Consider the following 22,426-nt stretch of genomic DNA (forward strand, 5'->3'; position numbering starts at 1 on the left):
ACTGAGAAGCCAGATCACGCCCCTAAGAATTATCGTATATCACAACCGTAAAGAATATATTGTGAGTTGTTGTACAAGTTGTAAATTAAAAGGTGGTGGAATGAGAAATCATTGACTTCAATCTTAAATAGATTACATTTGGAAACCAACTTGTAAGTAGCTGTTCTCGTGCCTCTTCTCAACATTTCAAGTTGTTGCTGGAGGCTGTGATAAATGGTTGGGAGCAGAGTGAAAAGGAGTGGCTGCTCTGAGAGAATGGAGGAGGCTGTGGGGCAGGCAGAGAGCAGATGGGGAGTTTTGATTTGCATTTGTTCCCAGATGCCCTCGGCTAGCATCCTGGCATAGGTGCTTTTCACATACTGCCCTTGCTGTGGCCGTGACTGGAAATGTAGCTAACATTGAATGTTCTTTTCACAGGGCAAGCTTGTTATTGGGCACAATATGCTACTGGATGTTATGCATACCATACACCAGTTCTATTGTCCCCTACCTGATGTAAGTAACCTTCTGAGTGTTCAGATGATGAAATAAATGCCCTAACGTGTTTGTTTGTAGTCTGATCTCCAAACTTCCTTGTGAATGGAAGCATATGACAGCCTGCTAAGAACAACAGAAAAGTATTTTAAAAAGAACGCTTTTTACTCCTGGGCAACTGCCTTATTTTCTTAAATCTTCATGTTGAAAGCTTAGTTGGATTGAACTCTTCTCCTTTACATTTTTAAAATGTTCAAATTAAACTTTGGAATTGAATTGTGGTTTCTGCTCTTATCTGTTAGTCCTGCTTGGATAACAGCAGGTAAATTTAACTGACTGACTTAAGATGCTGATTTGGAGCTTCAACATTATTGTGTGGCATTTTTCCCCCTGTAGTTTGCAAAGCAGGAATACGTGTTTTCATATAGTACAGTACAATTAATAGAATGATAAGAAATCTTGCAGCAGGATGATGTTCACTGGGGTGAAGAAGTGGAATGTCTGAATAATTGGAGTGAGCATACTTTCAGGCTCCCTAACATGAAACAGTGACTGCAGTAGTCTAACAATTAAGTTAAACTAGGCAATGTATTGGCATTGAGGACATTGTCTGAAGAAGCCAAAGTTCTCATTGGAAGTATGGCCCACGTGATGGTTATATTACTTGCAATCCTCTAGGACTTGTGGGTGTTATGGGAAAGACTTGTCTGTGAGATGGGAGAAGAGTTTGGGACCTGTTTGGATGGTGTTGGAAAATAAGCAGTTGTCAGTTGTTCCTGTACTTTTGACACTTGGAAGATGTAAACCAGTAGGCAGTCAACTGTCCGCCTGGAGTGGCTGCTTACATTCCATTGACATATTAAATGCTGGGAACATGTAAGTAGAACTGGTAACACAGCTGGAATTAGAGGTAGTCTAGGTTATATAATAGGATAGGGTATTGGAGGTGATAAAATGTTTCTCTTGCAAATCACAGACAAATCAGAAATAATTAGAGTGTAGTTCTATGCAATTGCAGGTGGTATTTATGGTAATGCTGTTTATGAGGTGAGAATTCAGTCACTGTATCTCAATTTTAGAAGCTGATTGGATAATTGTAGCTACTGCTATCTGTCATTCTGAGACTGATAAACCATTATTTTATTTGGATTTTATCTTCTGGTTTAATGTTAAATTAGGACCTAAGTGAGTTCAAGGAAGTAACATCATGTGTCTTTCCCCGGTAAGTTCTTAGTTCAAACCTTCAACTATTTTAGTATTGTTTTAGCAAGCTGATACTGTTTGTCCTAGCCCTGTAACATAGCTGTTACTGGAATTAAATTGGGAACAAGCTAGATAAATACATTTTTTTAAAGTATTCTGTAGCATCTCTCTCTCAGAAAAGCAGTGCTATTGTTCTGCTTCTTGGCAAAAGATGCAGCTTTGTTACCCCCTTGTTTCTGGCATGACGTTTGGTGTTATGAATCTGCGCTGCGTTTGGAACAAGATTTATTTGCTACTTATTGTTTGCATCTCTTGCTATGGCTTAGTTCCTGTACTTTTTCATGCTCAACAAAGCCAAGGAGTGTTGTGGCTGCTCTAAGACCTGAGAGCAATTTTTCACTGGGGTAAAACTGCTGTTTCCCAGCTAATACACCAAAACATTTTTGAGGATTTGGCAAAATGGACGTTCTTCCATTTCAACTTATTTAGCTCTTTCTTTCTAGGCTATTGGATACTAAACTGATGGCAAGTACACAACCTTTTAAGGTAACTTAATATAATATTATAAAATGATTTGAAGATAGAAGTAGGATGAGAGGAAATGGGTTCAAGTTATGTCAGGGGAGGTTTAGATTGGATATTAGGAAACATTTTTTCACTAAAAGGGTTATTAAACATTGGAATAGGCTGCCCAGGGAGGTGATGGATTTGCCATCCCTGGAGGTGTTTAAAAAAAGGGTAGATGTGGTACCTAGGGACATGGTTTAGAAGTGGTTTTTGTCAGGATAGGTTAATGGTTGAACTTGATGATCTTAAAGGTCCCTTCCAACCTCAGCAATTCTATGGTTCTATGATTCTAAGTTTGCATTAAGTGTGTAGTGAAACAAATGATCTATTTTCAGAGAAAAATGTCTAACAATGTTTTCACAGAATCACGGACTTTTCAGAGTTGGAAGGGACCTCTAGAGATCATCTAGTCCAACTCCCCTGCTAAAGCAGGATTGCCTTTTCAGAGAAAGATGTCTAACAATGTTTTCTGTGATCCTTCTTTTTTTGTAAAAGAATGATTTTTCTTCATGCCTTATCTAAACGTACAAAGGTTTTAGAATACAAATTTTACTTTTGTACAAATGACTTCTGTGTTTGTTGCAGTTTTAAGTTTAATGCTTCCAAAGAAGCATTGAGATAAGTGATCATATTCTTGCTTTCCTGTGTGCGTTTGGAATGAAGTAATTAAAACACCTGCTGAGGAAGCAGCATCTATCTTTCTGCATACATCTCTGACTTTACAGAATTGCAAAACAGAAAATCTCATTAAAATGTACTTAGTAGATATTTTTCAGGTTTGTCTTGCATATGACTGTAGTAAGAATAGAGGCTTTTGTATTCTGAAAACTAATAATCCTGCACAAGTTTTACGTTTGGTACAGTTATGTTGATATTTGTAATTTTTACAGTAGATGCTTGGGTTTTAGGCTATTGTTATCAAACAGTGCTTTGGGATGCCAATATAATGCATCATTTGAGCTTCTGCTCAAATGCAATTTGTGTATCTTTTTGTGACATTTTATATATGCATACATAGATTCAGTAATGCAGTTCAGCTAAACTGAAGTGTAGGAGCAGCTTTCTGATTGTCAGGCTTCTTTCACTGGCTTTGTATTTCTTTAAATCAGCAGTATTTACACTTATAAAACTATTCGGGTATGTCTAGTCAACCAGCACGCTTCCATAGTCACCTTGAATGCCTTCAACCATTATGATCAATATTTAGGATATTTTGCCTTGCTGTCGGTGTTGCCTTTTCCCCTGCCGTGTGTACCATGCATGGAACCAGATTCAAATAGAAATATTACTTTGACATAATTAATCATCAAGAATTCTGAAAAATACTAATAAATGCTTGTGACTCATAGGTATTATGTTGTAGGTGGGGCAAGTTAACTTTTTAAAACTTGTCTTGATAGACTTCTCTGGTATATTAGTTTGAAATAAGGCACTATATATATATCGTTGAGAACACAAGGTGGCAGCAGTAAATACTCATTTTACCCTATTTGATGTCAGTTTCCAGGGAAAATGTGCTTGGCATTGGCAGTTAACGGAGTCTTTTCTTGCAGGAGATCATTAATAATACATCCCTTGCAGAACTGGAAAAGCGTTTAAAAGAGGTTCCATTCAGTCCTCCTAAAGTTGGTAAGGCTATATCAAAATGGTCTTATTTCTGAAATTATTTCTTTCAGAGGAAAGAAAGTGTTTTGATTATTTTTGTTCTTGGTCTGAAATGTAAATTCTGAAATGTAAACTCTAATAGGCACTTGAACAAATAAAACACAGAAAACTTGCACAGTAGTGACTAGTTGTGTGTTCTAGAAATTATTAAAGTTCTTTTAGAGCTTTCTTTGCTTTGAGGTGAATGAGACGATATTTAATCAAAGGGCAAGCTTATCTCAAGGTTCTGGAATTTTTTTTAAGCTGCTGATTTAGAAAAGGGAGGGCAATACTGAACAGTAGAGTATGATGGAAGGGGAAGTCTCAAGGCTTAATCAAAAACAAGATGCGTGATTTTTTTTTTTATACTGCTGAATGTGCAGAGCAGATACGCTTTATTTCTAGTAACGGGAGAGATAACGACATGAATAATCTACAGTCGTCTTGGACAATGAGCAGGAGCTGTTGCTGCCTAGACCTAAGTAATACTGTGCATATGGAGTGTACAGTAATTGCATGCAGACCTTTTAGTGGCATATCCTCTGTAGCTTCTCAGGATGTAACATAATTTGGCAGCTGTCAGATACTGTTTTTGCTGATGTCATAAAATAATAATTTTACTTTTTTTTTTTTTTGAGCAAAATATGACCATAATGTTTAACTGACTCGGAAGTGTTAATATTTAGTCAGAAGTGATTAATGTGCTTCAGAACATCCAAAGCAAAGCATGTTTAAAAATACTAGAATACTTTTGTTAACTGTTCATTTATGTTTTCTTTTGGATGTGTATCTATTAAAAAAAAAAAAAAAGCACTAAGAAATGTCCTTTTCAGCTCAGCCAGTATAGTTTAATGTTGTCTGAATCTGACAACTTTATTTTTAAAATAAATATTACAAAGGTTCATCTGAACAAAGGCCTGATGTTTTGCTACTCCAGGTTTATATATAAAATTTCATCTCAAGTTTCATTTTAAAAAATATAAGTATATATGCTTATGAATTTCCATTGTATAAGTTATGCTAGTATTTCTTTATCACGGTTTTAAATCCTAGGTACGTTTCAGCATTGTTTTAGCTGCTTTTGCTATGATCGAATGCAATAAATTAAATGGAATTACAGAGTTCACTTTTCAGTCTGTACCTTATGTAATGAGGTCATGATTCTGGCTTTGTAAACAATTAATTTTGTTCTTCCATCTTATTCTGAGTATAACTTCTGGAGCAAAATGAGCCAGCTTTCTAGAGGTTGGGAAGCTGGCTACAGAGGTTAAACAATTTTGATGTTGGGAGTGAGAAAAAATTAAATTAGAAAGAAAGAAGTGTGATGTGCACTTATTTCTCTCTTACTGAGATTTGGGCATTTTTGGACACGTCTCTTCAGAGCAGTGCCTGTTAAGGTTCCCATTTTCAGAGGTGATTCAAGGGATATTTCTCAAGGTCTTCACATAAACACCAAGCATGATTGTCAACAAAGAGATCCTTTAGTCACTTAGTTCCATCCTCATCATTTAAATACCTTGAAAAATCTCACCATAGGTTGATCGGATGGTTAGCAAACAAGCTAATAGTAGAGTTTTCAATTAGCCCTAGTGTCTGTTCTTTTAAATGCAAGACAGTCAGGAAGAAAAATGCTGTGTGGGGAATCCTGCTGTCATTGTATTAGAATTAATACTCCGTTTTGGCTAAGTAGGTCTGTGAATTAATAGCTTTTTTTATAGGAAGGGGTTTCTAGCCTAGGAATCTATTCTTATGTAAAAATACAAAACAAAACGTGCTTTTTTCAGAACTTCTGATATCAGAACTTCTGAAAATAGTATCAACTTAGCCAAATGATGTTATGCTCTGACAAAGTAAGTGTGTGGGTAAATATCCAGGGCTGCCTTTAACTTCTGTGATAATGTGTTTACAAATTATTTTTTCTCCTCAGAAAGTGCAGAAGGGTTTCCAAGTTATGATACAGCTTCTGAACAACTTCATGAAGCAGGATATGATGCTTACATTACTGGACTGTGCTTCATCTCCATGGCTAATTTCCTCGGTATCTACATAGTTTTTTTCAAACCTTCTCCTTAGTGCTATCTGTAGCTGCTTATTACATACTGAATTTCTTCTTCATTCATCAGGTTCATTCCTCAGTCCTCCGAAAAACCATGTGTCTGCTAGATCAGAACTCATTGAACCTTTTTTTAACAAGTAAGTAGCTGTTGTATTAAAGGCCCTGCTAAAGTGTGGAAATGCAACAGTGCCCTTAGAATGGATATCTCTAGCTTCAGAATCAATGGCTAACTGCATTTTTCTTTACGCTTTGGTTTTGATTGGTGTTCTGGTTCACGGTAGTAATGCTGCAAAGAGGCCAGGATTTGTAAAGTAAATACCTTTTCTTTGAAGAGAATGTTTTACTTCCTGCTAACCTGTAAAAGGACGTTTAGAAGAGAACTTGGACTGCTTTAATGGCATTGTCTATGCCAGTGTTGAGAATATGTTTACAATTTAGAAAATTATTTCTAGAATAAGCCTTGGGAGTAGTGGAACTGAAGAAAAACTGGTTAGCTGTTCTTTGTGTTGTAGGACACTCAGAAACTGGTGATAGTTAAAACTGAGCATGCTGAACAGTCTGGAAAAACTAAAATATTCCTACTGTGATATCAATCCAAACAAGGCAAAGCTATTGTATTAACATTATCAGGTAACTCACTTTTAAGAAGGAATAATAAACATGCATGATTAGTAGTTTGTGGGATGATGTTATGATCGTTATTTTGCTTTTGAATTAGATCTCCATGCAAATTACTTGAACAAATTGCAGTAAGACTTGAGAAATCTAGAAGTCTTTATGCACAGATTTGATTCTTTGGATGTCTAATCAGTAGATTTTACCTTATGAAGCTTCTAAAGGTAGTACAACCTGTTGTGTAAAGGGAAAAGAGTTGAAATTAAAAAGCTCCTGGTGCTTTAGTCTGTCTGTTTGTTTAAATTCAGGACAAATTCAATCCTATCATATAGGAGTTAGCAAAAGTCATTATTTTAGCTTCAGATGGCCCACACAAATGAAAGAATAATCACGATCAATGGCTTTCAGCTTTCATTGGTCTGGAAACCAAATGACTATAGTGACAGCAGTTAGGAGATTCTTGTGACACTGAGGCATGTAAGGCAGTAACTCCATATATTCTAGCAGATGTTACAAATTGTATGTAGATTCCTTAGATTGAACACGGACCTGCAGTGACCACTTGAGTTGAATGTGAAGGTGATGATAGAATTGATCGGTGTAATTTCATTTTAAGATAGGATTTATCCTGGGGTTGTTTTCTGTAACACCAGCACATACACATGACAACTAGTAGATGCCAGTTTGAGGGGGTTATTTTTTTCAATCATTAACAAAAATGCTTTCAGTTCTTTCTAGAGATGCATATCTGCAACAAATACAAACTGAAACTTCTAAAACTGTCACAATAATAGGTTAAATTTAAGCTTTTTCAAGTTCATGAAGTTATGTACTTCAAATGTGACATTCCTCTAACAGTGACGTTTCAAAGTTTTGAGAGGAAGCCTGCCATGTCTATTCTGGCTTCAGAGTTAACACTGCCTAACTGTAATAAAAGGGAAAGTTACCAAAAAATTGTAAGAACAACAGCGTGTAGGTTTTGGTTGGTTTGTTTTTGTTTTTTTTTTTTCTTTTTTAAGCAAGAATTGAAAATTACTGTTTACAAGAAAAAAAGGAAGCTTATCCATTCTGTCCTTATTCAGAACTTGTGGCTTCTTGTTTCAGAAAAGCTATATATTGTTTTTAAATCACAGAGACTTGGAAGACTTGCACTGTCTTACTTTCACATGATCTTAGAAGCTTTGCCATGTTCTAACTAACATCTGCCACCTCACCTCAGTCAGAGTTTGGAGACGAGACTGTCTCACCTTTTGCTTGTAGTGAGCAGGCCAAGGCAGCTTGTATTTTGAAAACTTTTTTTTTTGTTTACTATAATGCAAAATAACAAATCAGAATAAGACAACCCCGTTTATTCAATTATACTTAAAAAAAAAAAAAGAAGGAAAGATTTAATAACGTGTCATAAGCCGGAGCTGTTGGATATTTAAATGACAAAGTCTTTTGCTATGTACAGTATGTCCTTGCAGACCAGATTGCTATTTCCAGCACTTGGTCTGTTTAGTACCTGTAAGTTTCATCCAGGACTTGTGCAATTTCCGTAGTTATCTCAGGGTCCCTAGTAAGTATGTTGCTTCTGGGGCTTTTTTGCAGGTATGCTCTGGGCTGCCAGCTAGTTTCCTGCTACACCTAGTTTTCTCTAGTTTGTGGTCTAGAAGCTTTCCCTAGCTGAGCATCCTCTCTTCCTCCCGGGGAGAAAAAAAACTATCTTCCTCCTTCCTCCAGAAGTTCTACCTGATCCTGTGGGCAGCAGTCAGAACAAGGAAACCTTTTCCTTTGTGCTGTAGTCATGTTCTTCAAGCAAAACACAAACTACAACATGCAAACAGTAAGCTAAACAAATGAAAGTTATACTGTCTGTCACAAAAGTTTTTCCTGAAAGGAGCTGAACAGAGTAGTTTATTATAAGGCAATTATTTAGAAGCAGTGTTCTCAGTTTGAACTATTGTCAAGAGAGTCTTGAAAATGTTCTTTAAAGCAGACCACTTTATGATTCTTTGGGTTGCTTATCAAGTCTTAATTTTGGGATAGGATTTTGGAAATGTTCTTTGTTTGAATAGACTTATCACTAATGTGAGTAGTGGGAGTAAATTTAAAACTGAAAAATCAAGCTTTGATTTTTACAGACTTAGCCTTCAAAGGACAGTAATACTTTTTTTCAGTAGTTATTTTGACTTCTTTCATTATGTCAGCAAAGTTACAGAACTTCCTGGCTTGCCTTTCAGGAGTGGTGGCCAGCATATAAGTTAATGTTCATATAGGTTAATGATGACTGTAGGTAAAATCTTTGGTTTCAACTTCTTGTAAGAGCGTAAGTGATTAAAAACAGACTTTGCCTTAGGGTTGTTTGGCTCTTTTAGGCATAATGCAGTAAGTTATTTGATAAACAACTCAATAAGCCAAGAATTCCAGAGATGCATTTCTGTAATCTTTATGCTTCATTGTATACACAACATCTTTGAAAAATCATGTGAACAATCTGCTGTGAGTAATCCCTGATGAACACTTACAAGTTGAGATGATGGGGCTTTTTATATTGTAATATCTAAACTCTTATGTGTATAATTTAAATGCTATATTATGCTATATGCTTTGGAGTTGATTTGAAATTTTTTGACCTGTTTGTTTAGAGCAACATCTCTTATCTTCTTCCATACCTCTTCCCCACCTGCAAGCCAAACTTTTAATGGCAACTTTATTTCAGATCTCCTTGCGTTGTTTGAATGTTTTGTTTTTTTTTTTTCTTTTGATGTAGTTGGATATGGGTGAAAGAGATGTAGAGAAATGAAAACACCATTTTTTATTGAGCTGAATAGCATGATGGTCCGTAGAAATATAAATTATCTTAGAAATACTTTTTTTCATACAAAGGAATATCAGAGACCAAAATTTGACATATGCGCAAATAGCTTGGTTTTGTGGTATATTTGTGGGAAATGTCTCACCAGAGAACTAGGTTCTCTGGCATATATTGCAAATCAGTTAATTTCTTCCTTGGCTTTTCTATATTAATTTAATTTTTGTTGCAAAATTGTTGAAAAAGAACATCAATGTGCTTTTCTGCAGTTTGACCGATGAGTTTTCAATCACAACATAGGAGTAAACAATTGTTGTCCTTGTGTTTTCAGCCACACATGGCTGTACTGGTTCCTGAGCTGGATTGGTAAACTAATCTGGGTTTTAAAAGATGCCTTTTTGGTTTTTAGCTGCATCAGTTTCTCTACACTGTTCATCACACAGCTGTGAAAACTTTCATCCTATCTCAGTGCAGAGGAAGAATGTTCACTACTTGAGGCTACTTCTGTGCATTGCTGTGAAGTGGCATGATTACAGCCTTGCTCTCCTTATTTCACTTGACTTGCCACAGAAACAATTGTCTTCCAAGTGGCTGTCTCAAAATACCTGAAAGTTCCTAGGACATAGTTGGATATTGAGGAATAGACCTCTGACCATGTGATCTGGTTGTAGCCTCTAAACTATGTAGGAAATAAAATTTTTTTTAGCTTGGTCAGTATAGTGCTTAAGTAGTTGTGAATTAATGTCGTGAAAAGGAATGTCATGGCTACAACTTCACAAATCTAGTTAACAGTATAAAGTAGGGTTTATGTTGTTGTACAGAACAACCTTATTAGTTTAAATTTTCTGCAGATAGGTGGGCAATCATACAACCATAATTATGGATACTTAGCTGTGAATTATGCTGCAACTCGGTGTTCATAATTCATGTGATGTAAGTTAGTGCTAAGAGATGCAGTTACTGCTGTAACATACTTCAAGTGCACTTAATATTAAAATCAATATTTATACTATCTCTTTAAGGATTGTGTGTGTGTGTATGTGCTGTTTAGAGACATAGTTCTTTGACAAAACAAATAAATGTAGGATTTGTCTCGGAGGATAAAAAACTGATCTTAAGTGATCTCAGGTATATGCATTTTTTTGGGAGAGATCTGTTCTTGCTGTTGGCCTCTGTATTGCTTTCCTCAACATGATAAAACCTGGGGGAGGGCAGCTTAACTAATATTCTCCCCAGAAGTTTTTGTTGTATTTTTAGTAAACTTCATCTTGATGAAAACTGCTACCTAGGAAACTAAACTAGTTATTTGAGTACTTTAAAAAGTAGCTGGTTCCAAGAATTCTGTGAAAGCTTTTTCTTCAGATAGTTCGACTTAAACCAAATCTGCCTTTTTTTAAAAAATTTTGCTAATTTCGATGGACAGCCTTCATCCAGTGAAGTCTAAACTGCTTTTACTGACTAGCTGCAATACTGTGTATTTAGGCTATGCTTATCACCTACACTGGAGTCCAAAGAATGCTGTGGCTTGTACTAACAGTGACATTAACATCATTTCAGATGAAGGCATGAGCACAAATCATAGGTAATAAATAGATCTGAGCATCTTGCGACAGTCTGAAGTGAAGCCCGCCTTACTAGCAGAGCATAGATCTCAGACCTGCAAGTTCTTTTCTGCCCAGCTAGGTGCTCTGTGATGGTGGTATGATCCTGCCTGATGTCTTCCACCAGAGACAGAATGTAGTCACCTCCCTTCTATTCCTCCTTGGAAGATGTCCCACACTCCCTCTTTGCATTCCTTCTCCCTTTAATCTCATAAAAGATACCCTTATGGCCTGATCACTGTGTCTCCTGTCTGTTGTTTTCTGGGTGGATGGCTTTTTTTGTTTCTTTTTTGAGCAATAGCACTGCATGTCCTGTCAGTATTACCCCAGATCTGTAGGAGATGTCACAGTAAGGATGTTTTTCTCTGTTTCCTTGTGGAAGCTGTGTTCTGGAGCTAGCTTCATTCTCAAAATGTCACTCCTGTCCTGTTTAGACAACTATAATGAAGCCAAGGCTATAGGGGTATTACACCTAATGCTAAACATAAGAAGAAACTCTGGCTCCTTTGTAAAATGTCTTCATTACTTAGTGCTGTGCTGGGATTGTTAAAGTTTCTAAAGTTAACTGATGCCGATGTTTCTAATTTTTATTAATAAAATTCCTTTTAGGTTCTGCAGTGCTCAGGGGGACACAGTGCCCATTATACTGTATCTTCCCTGAGACTCAGGAAGAGAAATTAAATGGGACAGTGTGAATCATAACTGGTGCCAGTTCTCTGAAGACCCTCTGGCTCTCATGTGAACCTGTCATATAGTCCATTTTCTCCTCAGTGTTTTTTTTTGGGGTTTTTTTTGTTTTTTTTTTTTCTCCTTAGTGTTTATAACAACGACGAGTTGTCAACTGCACTCCAGTAGACTTTTCAGTAATACAAGTAACCATAGGGGCATAATAGTCAAACTCTTAAAAACTATTAGTGAGTGTGGTATGATACAAAGAATTTCTAGAGAATTACAGATCAGTCTACATACATAAATGTTTTTATCAGCTGTTTTATCAGTTATTACTTAGTTGAATACTGTAACTGTAATCTGATAAGCATTTTAGAAGCTTTTTGAAGTTATGATAGAAAAGTTATTTATTTTAACCCTCCAGTGAACAGTATACACAACAAATGTTTTGTTACAGCAATGTGGCATCTATACCTGTGACAGGATTTTAGGCTCCTTACCTTACTTTGGACAGAAATAGTTTTCAGAGCTGCATATGAACTTTTATGGAAAGCATTTCTTGAACGTTTTGAGAAACTCGTCAGTTATATGTTAAAGGGCAAAAGACTCATCCTGGTTGTTTCCACTAAAGTGTGTCCTGGTTTGAGGGCACAATTGTTTTTGCAGTTTTAGGGTTTTAAAATCCATTATGTCTAAAGCATGCTGCGGTCCTCAGAAAATGGGAAACTACATGTGTATTTTGAATGACAGCTTTTGCACTCTCCACTGTGTAACTGGCTCTTATTGTGCAGAGCTGCTACTTTCTAAATGTTCATTTCCCCACTTGTTTTAATTGTTTTCAGCAGTAACAGTTTGGGGTTTTTTCGTTCTTGTCTTGTTGAATAAGTAAAACTACTAGCATGATGCCAAGTAACTTTTTGAATCTGGATTGTTAGATAATGGATTGGACTTAATTAGAGGGTCTGTTTGGTTTAATATAGCTTAAGGTGTGATTGGGATGATTAATTCTGCTTCTTCAGAAGCAACATGTAAAAAACTATAAGAAATAAAGCTTATTAAAAAGTCTTCAGGCAGAAATCTGCTAATAGTGCTTTTCCGTTTTGCTTCAGGCTATTTCTTATGAGAGTAATGGACATACCATACCTCAATTTGGAAGGACCAGACTGTAAGTAGCTTATTTCATTGTAAACTTGGTACCATTCTGACTAATTTTCTGGAGGAGGAAGCGTGAAGATCAAATATCATATATCTAAATCATGGGACATCAGCTGCATTTAGGTTATTAGCCACTTATCAAATGATCTAAGCGTCCCCTTTTTTGTTTTTCAATGAAACAGTAAAACCATAAGTTTTTCAACTTCAACCAGAGAATCTGCCTCATAAAGGGGATTGTCTAGAACAGATTAAACTATTTTAACTAACTGTAACAGAGTTTGAAGTTAACAGCTTTATGGTTATTTTGGGTCCCTATTCTTGCATACTGTCCAACATGTCAAGTGAGGTCTTAACACTCTCCCCCTCTCACGTCACCCTGGCAGTAAATACAGAGTGTGAACGAGTGAATAGCAAGTGGTTCTGAAAGTCTTCTGGCCACTTTCCTTCACAATTTGCATGCAGCACTACCTTTACTTAACTTCGATCAAAACATTAGAATTCTTTTGCTGCTTGAGATTATGATTACATAAATGGAAAAATATTACTTGAAATATTGTTACGTTTCAAGTTATTTCAGGTTACAGACCAAGGGCTGTAATGAGTTGTTAATACATTTAAATGAAAACAGATTTTGCTAATAAAAAGGTCCTTACTGTTATGGGATGTTATACTGTGAGGGACAAAGCTTCAGATGTGTGTTACCACTGATGTCTTGACTTACAAAATTGTGAATCCCTGGAGGTCAGTTTAGTCCTTGACTAGATGAAAGCTTAATTTTATGCCGTGAAGCCAGATACGTGAATGTCTTAAAAATGATACCCATCTGGAAGCAATATTGGTGCGAAGACATTTTCCACCCCATGCATCGGAGAGCTCAGACTGGATGCTAGTTTAATAGTAACAGAATACAGTACTATAAAGATAGAAGTAACTACTGGAGAGGAAAATATATGCTGTAAGGGCATATATTTACTTTTGAAATGCAGTTAGATGGTCAGATCACTGAGCTCTGGCTTGGTGGATCTATTGGAATGGTTATCTAATTATGTTGCATACTTCTTTCCCCAACCATTTGATATTGAGTGGAAGAATGGATAAATACTTTGGGTCATTGAGAGAATGCCAAAGCTACTAAGCTGTAAAGATGCTACTTCCAATTGCTGGCCAACTTACAGGATTGTTTTGATACTTTGCCAAGAAGAGTTGCCAAAAAAGTCTGCCTCTGAAAGTCTGTCTCTTTTATCTGAAAGCCACTCCTGTGGAACAGACTGATGCAGATGTTACAGCAGAATCTGAATTGGGGAGACTTTCTAAGCTTCAAAATGGAAAGTACACCTAGGGTGGCACGTTTGGCTGGCTGCTTTAGAAACTTTCATTTCTATTCTGAGATTTAAATGCCATTGTACGTTGGCAAAGCTGTCTGGTTGGTGGTTGTGTGTGAGGGCATTTTTGCAGAGAAGTAAAGCCACGTAAGGAATAAGGCCACATTTCTGTGGTAGATATACTTGAAGACTTTATTTAAAAAAAAAAAAAAAAAAAAGGTGAGGTGCAGCTAACTAGGTGACTGTAATAAGTTTTGGTGTGTTTGTCAGTTTGTTTGTCCTGTAGCGTTATAGCTAGCTTGTGCAATTTTTTTAGAAATAATGGAGTTTGGTAACACGTGCTAGGTCAGATAACATTGAGTATGTGAACGTGACTTTCATCATCTTCTTTTGTTTCCGTATATTGAAAACTCCTTTAAAAAGAATGAAGTTGCTGCACAAAATGACTGCAAAGCAGAATATTAATCAAATAGTTCTCACATGAGTAGGTAGAAGGTATAGGGGTTTGACAGAGGATTCAAAGTGAATTTAAGAATAAACTGGTAGTGGAGGGTTAGGAGTATTTTCTTCTCCCTAATCAATAGGAAAAGGTTGTTACAACATCGGAAAATAGTTGTTACTGTTACAATTCTCTGCTACTGGATTGCTAATACTTAAACCTTTGAATCCTTAGCTGTTGAATAGGGTATACAGCAATGATCTTAAAAGGCTATATTCCTGCATACCTGTCTCCAATATCAATTTTATTTCAGCTGATATTATCAGACAAATGAAAAATTTACCCTTTTGTAAGCTGCATGTGTTCTGCTAACTGACTAATTAGACACCATGTTACAACTTACCACAGGGTCTTCCATTTCTTTGCAACTGAAATATTAGGTTCTTTACCTAAGTAGAGCAAAACAAGTAATAACTCAAAACAAAACTTATGAAATTGATTTTCACCTGACTTCATTAAGCATTCAGTATTTCAGTTATGAGATGCCAAGTTACAACTGTGTTATTTTTACTGCTGATATTTGCATAATGGTGCTTTTGTGAAGTTTTTGGTTTTGGTTTTTAGCATTTTAATACTATAATTGCATTCATGCTACAGTCTCTTTCTTAGAAGACAGATATATTTTGAAATCTCTGTCCTATTTTCATGACATATTTTGGTTAGGAACTTGAATTTTAGAGGCCTCTGAGTAACTGTTGTGTTCTGTTGAGTTTATGCAAGATGTTAAAAATTATTTGGGAATAAAAATTCCATTAACCCTTTGCGCAGGGTTAGAACCAAAATGCATAAAAATCTGTTCTAGGTATTCACGAAACACTGTAGCTGTTGAAAGCTACAGTTCTCAAGTTCATGCGAAAATGAAGCCTTACTTGTGGAATAGTTACACCCAGAAACGTACATACTTTCCAGTATAAAGTGCATACAAGGCTGAGGACAGTACCACTTACTGTAATTATTAGTCATAACTAAATCGTAGTAATTGCTAATGCTTAACTGCCTTTGTGAAATTAAAAATCCACAAGGCTTTAATCAGTAAACAGCGCAAAGTTGCATCTTAACCAAATGTGGGGGAAAAAACCTGACGGGTTTGCCCATGTGTAATGGGGTCAAGTACACATGAAAGTCTCATGTAGCAATAGCTATTGGTTGATAGTCCGATTTGGACATGTGCTCCACAAATGAGATCTGCCTTGAAAAATTCTCCTATTTTAATGCTGAAAGCTGAGGCAATCAGAAATGAGAAAAGTTTGTATCACAAAAGAATTCAGGAGGGTGATTCACTAAGATGAAAGTCAGTCCCTGTATCTCTGTACCCAAGGATGAGAGAAGCTCTTCCTGGGAGCGTTTCCGTGTGGTCAAGTTAAAATCTGATCATATAAAGCTGTGTGTAGTGAACCCTTGAGTTACCTTTAACAAACTAGAGCGGTAAATGATAAAGTGGAACACTCCACTTTAATGGTTCAGCCTCTGTCTAACATCAAAAGTAAAATGACAAGGGAAGATCTAGTAATGTGTCATGCATAAAAACATAAATGTCTGCAGATACCTGTGGAGAGGCTCAATTAATGACTTGTAAATAGTTTCATATGAAAATGGAAAATATTTCGATATCTTTGCACCTTAAAATATAGTATTTCACTTGCTTCTTTTTAAAATATTACAGGAATTCACAGGTGTCTAGTGAAAGGAACTTCAGTCGCGTGTACATTGTGGTGATCTCTTATGTACAAGTGATCTTTACTGGGCGAGGTGAAAGGTCCATCTTGTTCAGTAGCTTGCCTCTGATGATGACCAAAACCAGATATGTAGGGGGAAGTGTGAAAAGTAAGGCAGACGTACAGTGATAATTCTGCTGTACTCCTACCTTGTCCCGCAGTTTGACTTGTATTCTCTCTCTCAAATTCACAAAGCTCCAAATAACTTTCAGCGTACACCAAAGGTTTCTTTTGTACTTCTTTAGATGTTGGCCTTTATATGCTATTTTTTTTTTCCTGGTGTAGTTTTTAATTAAGAAAAAAAGTCTGTTGGTGTGTATATTCTAGTTTGTACCTAATGTTACATAAAAACTGAATTGAACATTGTTTCACAGTAAGTTTTTTTTTTTTTTTTTTTTTTTTTATTGACAGAAAAATGGCAACATTGAATTATTGCTAAGACTTTTTTTGATGCTCCAGCTCTAGCTTTAGAGGCTGTTGGTTTTTCCTTCTGTCCTTAAACTTGGTGCAAAGGATAGGAAGGACTGGGTTGTGGGCATTTCCCACTGCGTGTGATGCTGTTTCAATTTCTTATACAGATGAGCTAGTAGGATTTAGTATGTCTATTTCATGCATTTTTGTTGGCATCTGAGGTAGTTTCCTAGATCTTGGTCTGTTTTCTTATTTAAGAAAAAAAAGTGGGAAAGAAAAAAAAATAGCTACATGACCATATTGGATAACTTTTTTAGGATATTCTAAAGATACGAGTAGTGACTCTTATTTTAAAAAATGTGGGTTTTTTTGTTTCACAGTGCAGCCAAAACGAGATCATGTTCTTCATGTTACTTTTCCCAAAGAGTGGAAGACTAGTGACCTTTACCAGCTTTTCAGTGCCTTTGGTGAGTGGTATAGTCTATTCTTCCCTATACATTTTTTTCCCCCTCTTTGTCATTAGCAAGTACCTCTTGTTTTGTTTGTTATTTTTAATTTGTGGATGCAGACTTACTCCTAGTATAGATAATGATGAATTTCCTTCTGTAATTTTTGAATGGTGTCCTGTGGACTTTGTAGTGATGTGTTGAAAATGTCTGCCCTGACAAACTGTTCTTTAGAAATTTTCTTATGTGGTGTTTGTTGAATATCATGGCCCTTTGAGCCTTTTATTTGCAGCCTCTCCTGGGAGGAGGTAAGAGTTTATATAGGTGGGTAAAGGGAGTGGGGATTGGTGTGAATGGCAGATCAAGATTTTGGGAATAAGGTTCATTCTGCAGCCTGCTTGAAGCCAGAAGCTAATTTATGTGAGTCTAGGCAAGCAAGCTTGAAATTAGCCAATTTGATTCTGAGATTGTGAATGCCGTCCAAGTCAGAAGAAACAACAAAAAAGCTGTCTAATAACTGGGGACTGGTAGTCCTGTTTTGCTTCTGCTGCATATTAGTATATGATGTGAGGACATGGAGATCCTAATTAATCAGAGATCAGCGATCTCCTGATACCTAATTCTTGCTTTGCATCCCTAAATCAGAAAAAGAATGAACTTTCCTACAGTCCTGTGTTGGACGTTGTTTCCAAGATTTTTATTACAGATTGGTTTCTCGTTTCTTATTGCTAGGTAAGGTAACACTTCAAAAGAGATATTCTGGCTTGCAAATAGTTTTAAATTATTTTGCTGGGGTTTTTTTGTTTGCGTGTGTTTTTTTTTAAAGAGGTAACTTCTTTCCATTTCTTAAAACATTTAATTTAAAACAAAAATTATCACTCTTATTAAAATAATTTTTTCCATTCTTTTCGAGAAATATTTGCTTGCAATAATTATGTTACTGAAAGTAGCTTATTAAATGTTACGTATAAGATACGCTTATGCATCTTGTCTTCCTCAAATTCTGTAAGAAGGATTTTAATGAGAAATCACTTCCAAAAAAAAAAAAAAGAAATTGTTTGAAAGTGTTTATTGGGGGGATCACTTTCTTATTTAAAAAAATAAAATCTTTGCTTTACATTACATTAATCTTTGCAGCTCCAAGCAGAGCATGTATGACTGCATTTGTAATTTCCCTATTCCTAAAAAATTTTCTGCTTGGCACTAGAGTTTCCCTTTTCCTGCCCCAAGTCTTACTTGAAGTCCCAGTACTGATTTTGTCCATTGGAGTACAGTCGCTGTAAAAACTGTGCATATTTTCACATGTGTTTTTAAGCAGACAAGTGACTAGTTGGCTCTCTATTATGAAATGCACCTTTCCCCTTTTGGAGACAAGCAAATGAAGAGATGTCAGTTTAGCTAGTTTTGATCAGTGCACTGCAGTTGTTTCAAATAGAAACATAGAACAATTTAGGTTGGAAAAGACCTTTAAGATCAAGTCCAACTGTTAACCTAGCACTGCCAAGTCCAGCACTAAACCACATCCCTCAGCGCCACATTTACACACCTTTTAAATACCTCCAGGGATGGTGATTCAGCCACTTCCCTGGGCAGCCTGTTCCAATGCTTGGTTACCCTTTTGGTGAAAAAATTTTTCCTAATATCCAATCTAAACGTCCCCTGGTGTAACTTGAGGTTGTTTCCTCTTGTCCTGTCACTTGTTATGCACCACATTTAATGACTTAAGTCAGAGTTTGTAGCGTGGCAAACGAATTCAGGGCAAACCTGAACCTAACCTCCACTGAAATAATTGCTGTGGTATCCATAAGGAGGTTTAATCACCAGAGAAGGATGGAGGTACCTCAGTGTACTCAGTCTTGTCATTCCTGTACTTGCTGTACTTAACTACACTAGTTTACAGAATGATGCCGTTCTCCTCTTCACCTGGAATTGTGACTTGGTAGTCTGTGCGGGGTCTCTGGACCTGTATAAAATTCACTCAGTTCCTTCTGACTTTTTGATCTGTACTGCAGCATGGTACCAGTGTAATTCTGGATAGGATTTAATGTTCCTGATTGGGAAATCTAGAATGTGGGAATGTAGAATGTTACTGAGATTCTTCTAGAGTTGCTATTACAGGGGTAAGAAACAACACAATTTGGATGTTTTTTTCTATAGGCTTTTAAAGACTCAGCCATATAATTTTTTTTTATTTTATCAACTCCTCCTCTTCAGTGTTGGTGTGAAACATAAGCACAGATCATTACCACCAGGGGTCACACTAACACATCTTAAAATACTAATCAGTTTTGAAATTCCCATTTCTCACTTCTCCAGATTTCGGAGCTGAATGTTTTCATACCTGGGTTTACAAACTCCTGGTATTTGGGTGGTACTTAATCTATATTTTGGTTTAGGTCTTATTGCCCTGGTATCTCAAAACAAACTTCAGATTGTTCCTTCCAAAATTTGAGGAGAACCCATGCTTTTCCAGTTGTACCTGAACAGAGACAGTTATGTGTCTCAGACAGACAGCAATGTGAGGTTAATTGATTTCCCAAAAGCCCCCAAAATATGGCAGTATTAGACATGAATTATGCCAATTTATTACACCAGTTAAACAAAAGGGTTTTTAAATTAAGCTTTTACCTGGATTAAAAATAATTTGTTAAATTGAATAGCAACATTAATCTGACTTTATAGAAAAATTCTTTCGAATTTGTTTTAGACTAGTAAGTATTGAAGCAGAGTTGTAATCTTCCATGAAGCTTCTAATGAAAGCAGTGAAACAGCTGAAGGGGCTGCAGTGTCAGACTTGGAAATGTTTTACGTTTGCTACTCTGCAAGGAGTGTTCATGATTCTGAAGTCTTTCAGTACTGCATGCATACCAAGTGGACACCTGTTCATGCAAGATGTTTTTATAGTCTCATGGGTGAATGTAGTTTCAGTGTACAAGTACTTGCAGTACTATGCAGTCTCTTAAAACACTTACTTTCTTTAACTTTTTAAATTTGTGTAGTTTATTTGGTCATGCTGATGTGATATATGAAGGTATTAAAATAGTATTTGCTGGAATGCAGCTTTTGTCTATAGCCTTCACTTCTACTTAAAGGAATCTCTTTGATTAAAAGACATGCTAAAAAGTATTATAAAAAGTACCTAAAAATTGTCCAAGTGAGTGGAGTCAAACCTATATATTGTATTTTGTGAGAACATGAGAGTTGTCTTTAACAGGGAGGTGAACACCGATGTAGTTCATGGAGTCATAATGATCTTGAAGATGCATAAATTACTTTTAAAATGTAACCAGCGCTTTGTGTGTTTAAATCTTGTTCTGGAAGTCCAAGGTACTACATGGGTGAATTTTAAGTGACTCTCAAGTACATTTTTGGACTCATTTACAAGTTCCATACACTATGACACCTGTTCATGTTAACTGCTGTACTGCAATCCCAGTTTAACTTTAATTAAAAAAAAAAAAAAAAAAGCAGCTTGAAAAATGTCCCTTTCAAAGGTGAACAGTCTAGTTTAAGGAAAACTTCTAGCACACGATACATATATCGAGTATTCTCCTGACCTCGTGTTCATATAGACATGTGAGCTTTGAGTGTTAGTTTTTTGGTTTGTGGGGGTTTTTTGGGTGTGGGGTTTCTTTTTTTTTTTTTTGTGGTCTGGGGTTTTTTGTTTGGTTTTTGTTGTTTCTTTTTTTGTTGTTTTTGGGGGGTGTTTAAATTTTAATCCTAGTTTTCTCTGTGCATTTCTGGCGTTTTCTCCTCCTTCTCATGCCTATGTTTCCTTCAGCTGTTCTTGCTTTCTTTGTACCCCGTCTTCCTGCCAGAAGGGTGGAAGCTCTGTTAACCCTTCTCAATTATTCACCAGGAAAATGTTGTTTGTGTTTAATATATGCTTCAACCCTTGCTCGTAGACTAAAAGCTTCAACTATTTCTGTTGTCTGATGCAGTCAGTGTCCAGAAACTCTCAGCAATTCTATCATTGTGGTAATTTTTTTTAATTGTCAGAAAGTAGTATATATTAATAAACATTTTTGCTTTAGTTAAGGTTCATGTAGTCCTAATACTTATCCTAAGCGTTTAATTGCCACTAGCAGTTGTTTAGGCAATGTATAAGAAAAGAGCCAAAGTAACTACTTTCCTATCTTCTAGCAATCTGTAACTTAGGGACTCATGAGCTAGAGGCACACTTGCATCTTTAGTTTGAGCCTTTCATCTCAGAAGCAACAGATCAGATTTTCATGTACTCCTATTTGGCTAAAGATGTTTTATTTCACTTGATAATTCTTTACTTAATGTTACCCTTTTTAGGCAGGTGACATTGTTTGACACTGCATGTAGTAGTAAATAGACAAGGGATCGTACAGGCTGACAATGGTGTTCCTCAAATTATTGAAGTGTAGAGAGAGAAATCTCCTGTTTTATTTCTTTAGAGCTGGTATTCTATTACATTGCTGTATGTGGCTTACTTGGATTAGCCTTGCAGTAAGTTGGCATGCGGCTATGTTGATTGTTAAATATTGTCCTTCAAATGCGGATGCATTTGCTTTTCAGATCTTTATTGCCCTTTCACCATACTTTTGAAATTCACAGTATTTACTGAGTGCTTAGCAAGATTGCTGAATGATCCAATTTATTAATCTTATCTCTCTTAAATTCTTATTTCTTGATAATAATGAAATGTGACATAGTCTGAAAAGAGTATTTTTTAAGCATGGAGAATTGCATAAGAGCATTTGTTGCAGTTCTCTTCAGATTGCAGCTCAGTGTCCACTATTTAATGTTTGATTTGTTCTTAAAGTTATACATTTAAAATGTATAAATCTGAGTATAAAGGCAGCATATGTTGGCAGGTATTGAAACCCTTAATTATCTAAAATACCAAAGTCATTTAGAGTGCAGCAGCCTTTCTGCAGCAATCTGATACTGAAGCATCTGATACTGAAATGATGTGCCATCAATCGCTAGATTTTTATTTAGTTAGTTTTAGTTGGTACTTAGTGAAAACATGGGCACCAAAGTCCATTTGAGTAGTAGCTGAACTCCTTCAGGAGATTTTACTCCATCACTGATCCTTTTTGATATTTTATGCTAAGGGCACAATTGCAAGATATTCGTGAGAATTTTTCATTCTGATCTTTCTTTTGGTCTGTTCAGGGTAGATATGAAATTAATTAACCATATATGTAGGAAAGGGACAGAGCATGGAGTGCACTTCCATGTCAAACAATTACAGAAGAGTATGGTCTCAGACATCTCAAATG

The 22,426-nt window shown here is 36.2% G+C and overlaps 1 protein-coding gene across 1 annotated transcript in view; it reads left to right on the plus strand.

Moving 5' to 3' along the window:
- PARN (poly(A)-specific ribonuclease) overlaps window positions 1-22,426 on the plus strand; it is a 60,357-nt gene that overhangs the window by 11,021 nt on the left and 26,910 nt on the right. Inside the window, exons 13-20 of the mRNA XM_082490504.1 lie at window positions 418-495; window positions 1,653-1,696; window positions 2,181-2,223; window positions 3,798-3,873; window positions 5,816-5,926; window positions 6,012-6,081; window positions 12,733-12,788; window positions 17,106-17,192. Of these exons, the coding sequence (XP_082346630.1) occupies window positions 418-495; window positions 1,653-1,696; window positions 2,181-2,223; window positions 3,798-3,873; window positions 5,816-5,926; window positions 6,012-6,081; window positions 12,733-12,788; window positions 17,106-17,192 (565 nt within the window). The remainder of the gene's footprint in view (window positions 1-417; window positions 496-1,652; window positions 1,697-2,180; window positions 2,224-3,797; window positions 3,874-5,815; window positions 5,927-6,011; window positions 6,082-12,732; window positions 12,789-17,105; window positions 17,193-22,426) is intronic.

The sequence above is a fragment of the Vanellus vanellus genome (assembly GCF_965231255.1).
Source record: "Vanellus vanellus genome assembly, chromosome: 14".
NCBI classification, from domain to species: domain Eukaryota; kingdom Metazoa; phylum Chordata; class Aves; order Charadriiformes; family Charadriidae; genus Vanellus; species Vanellus vanellus.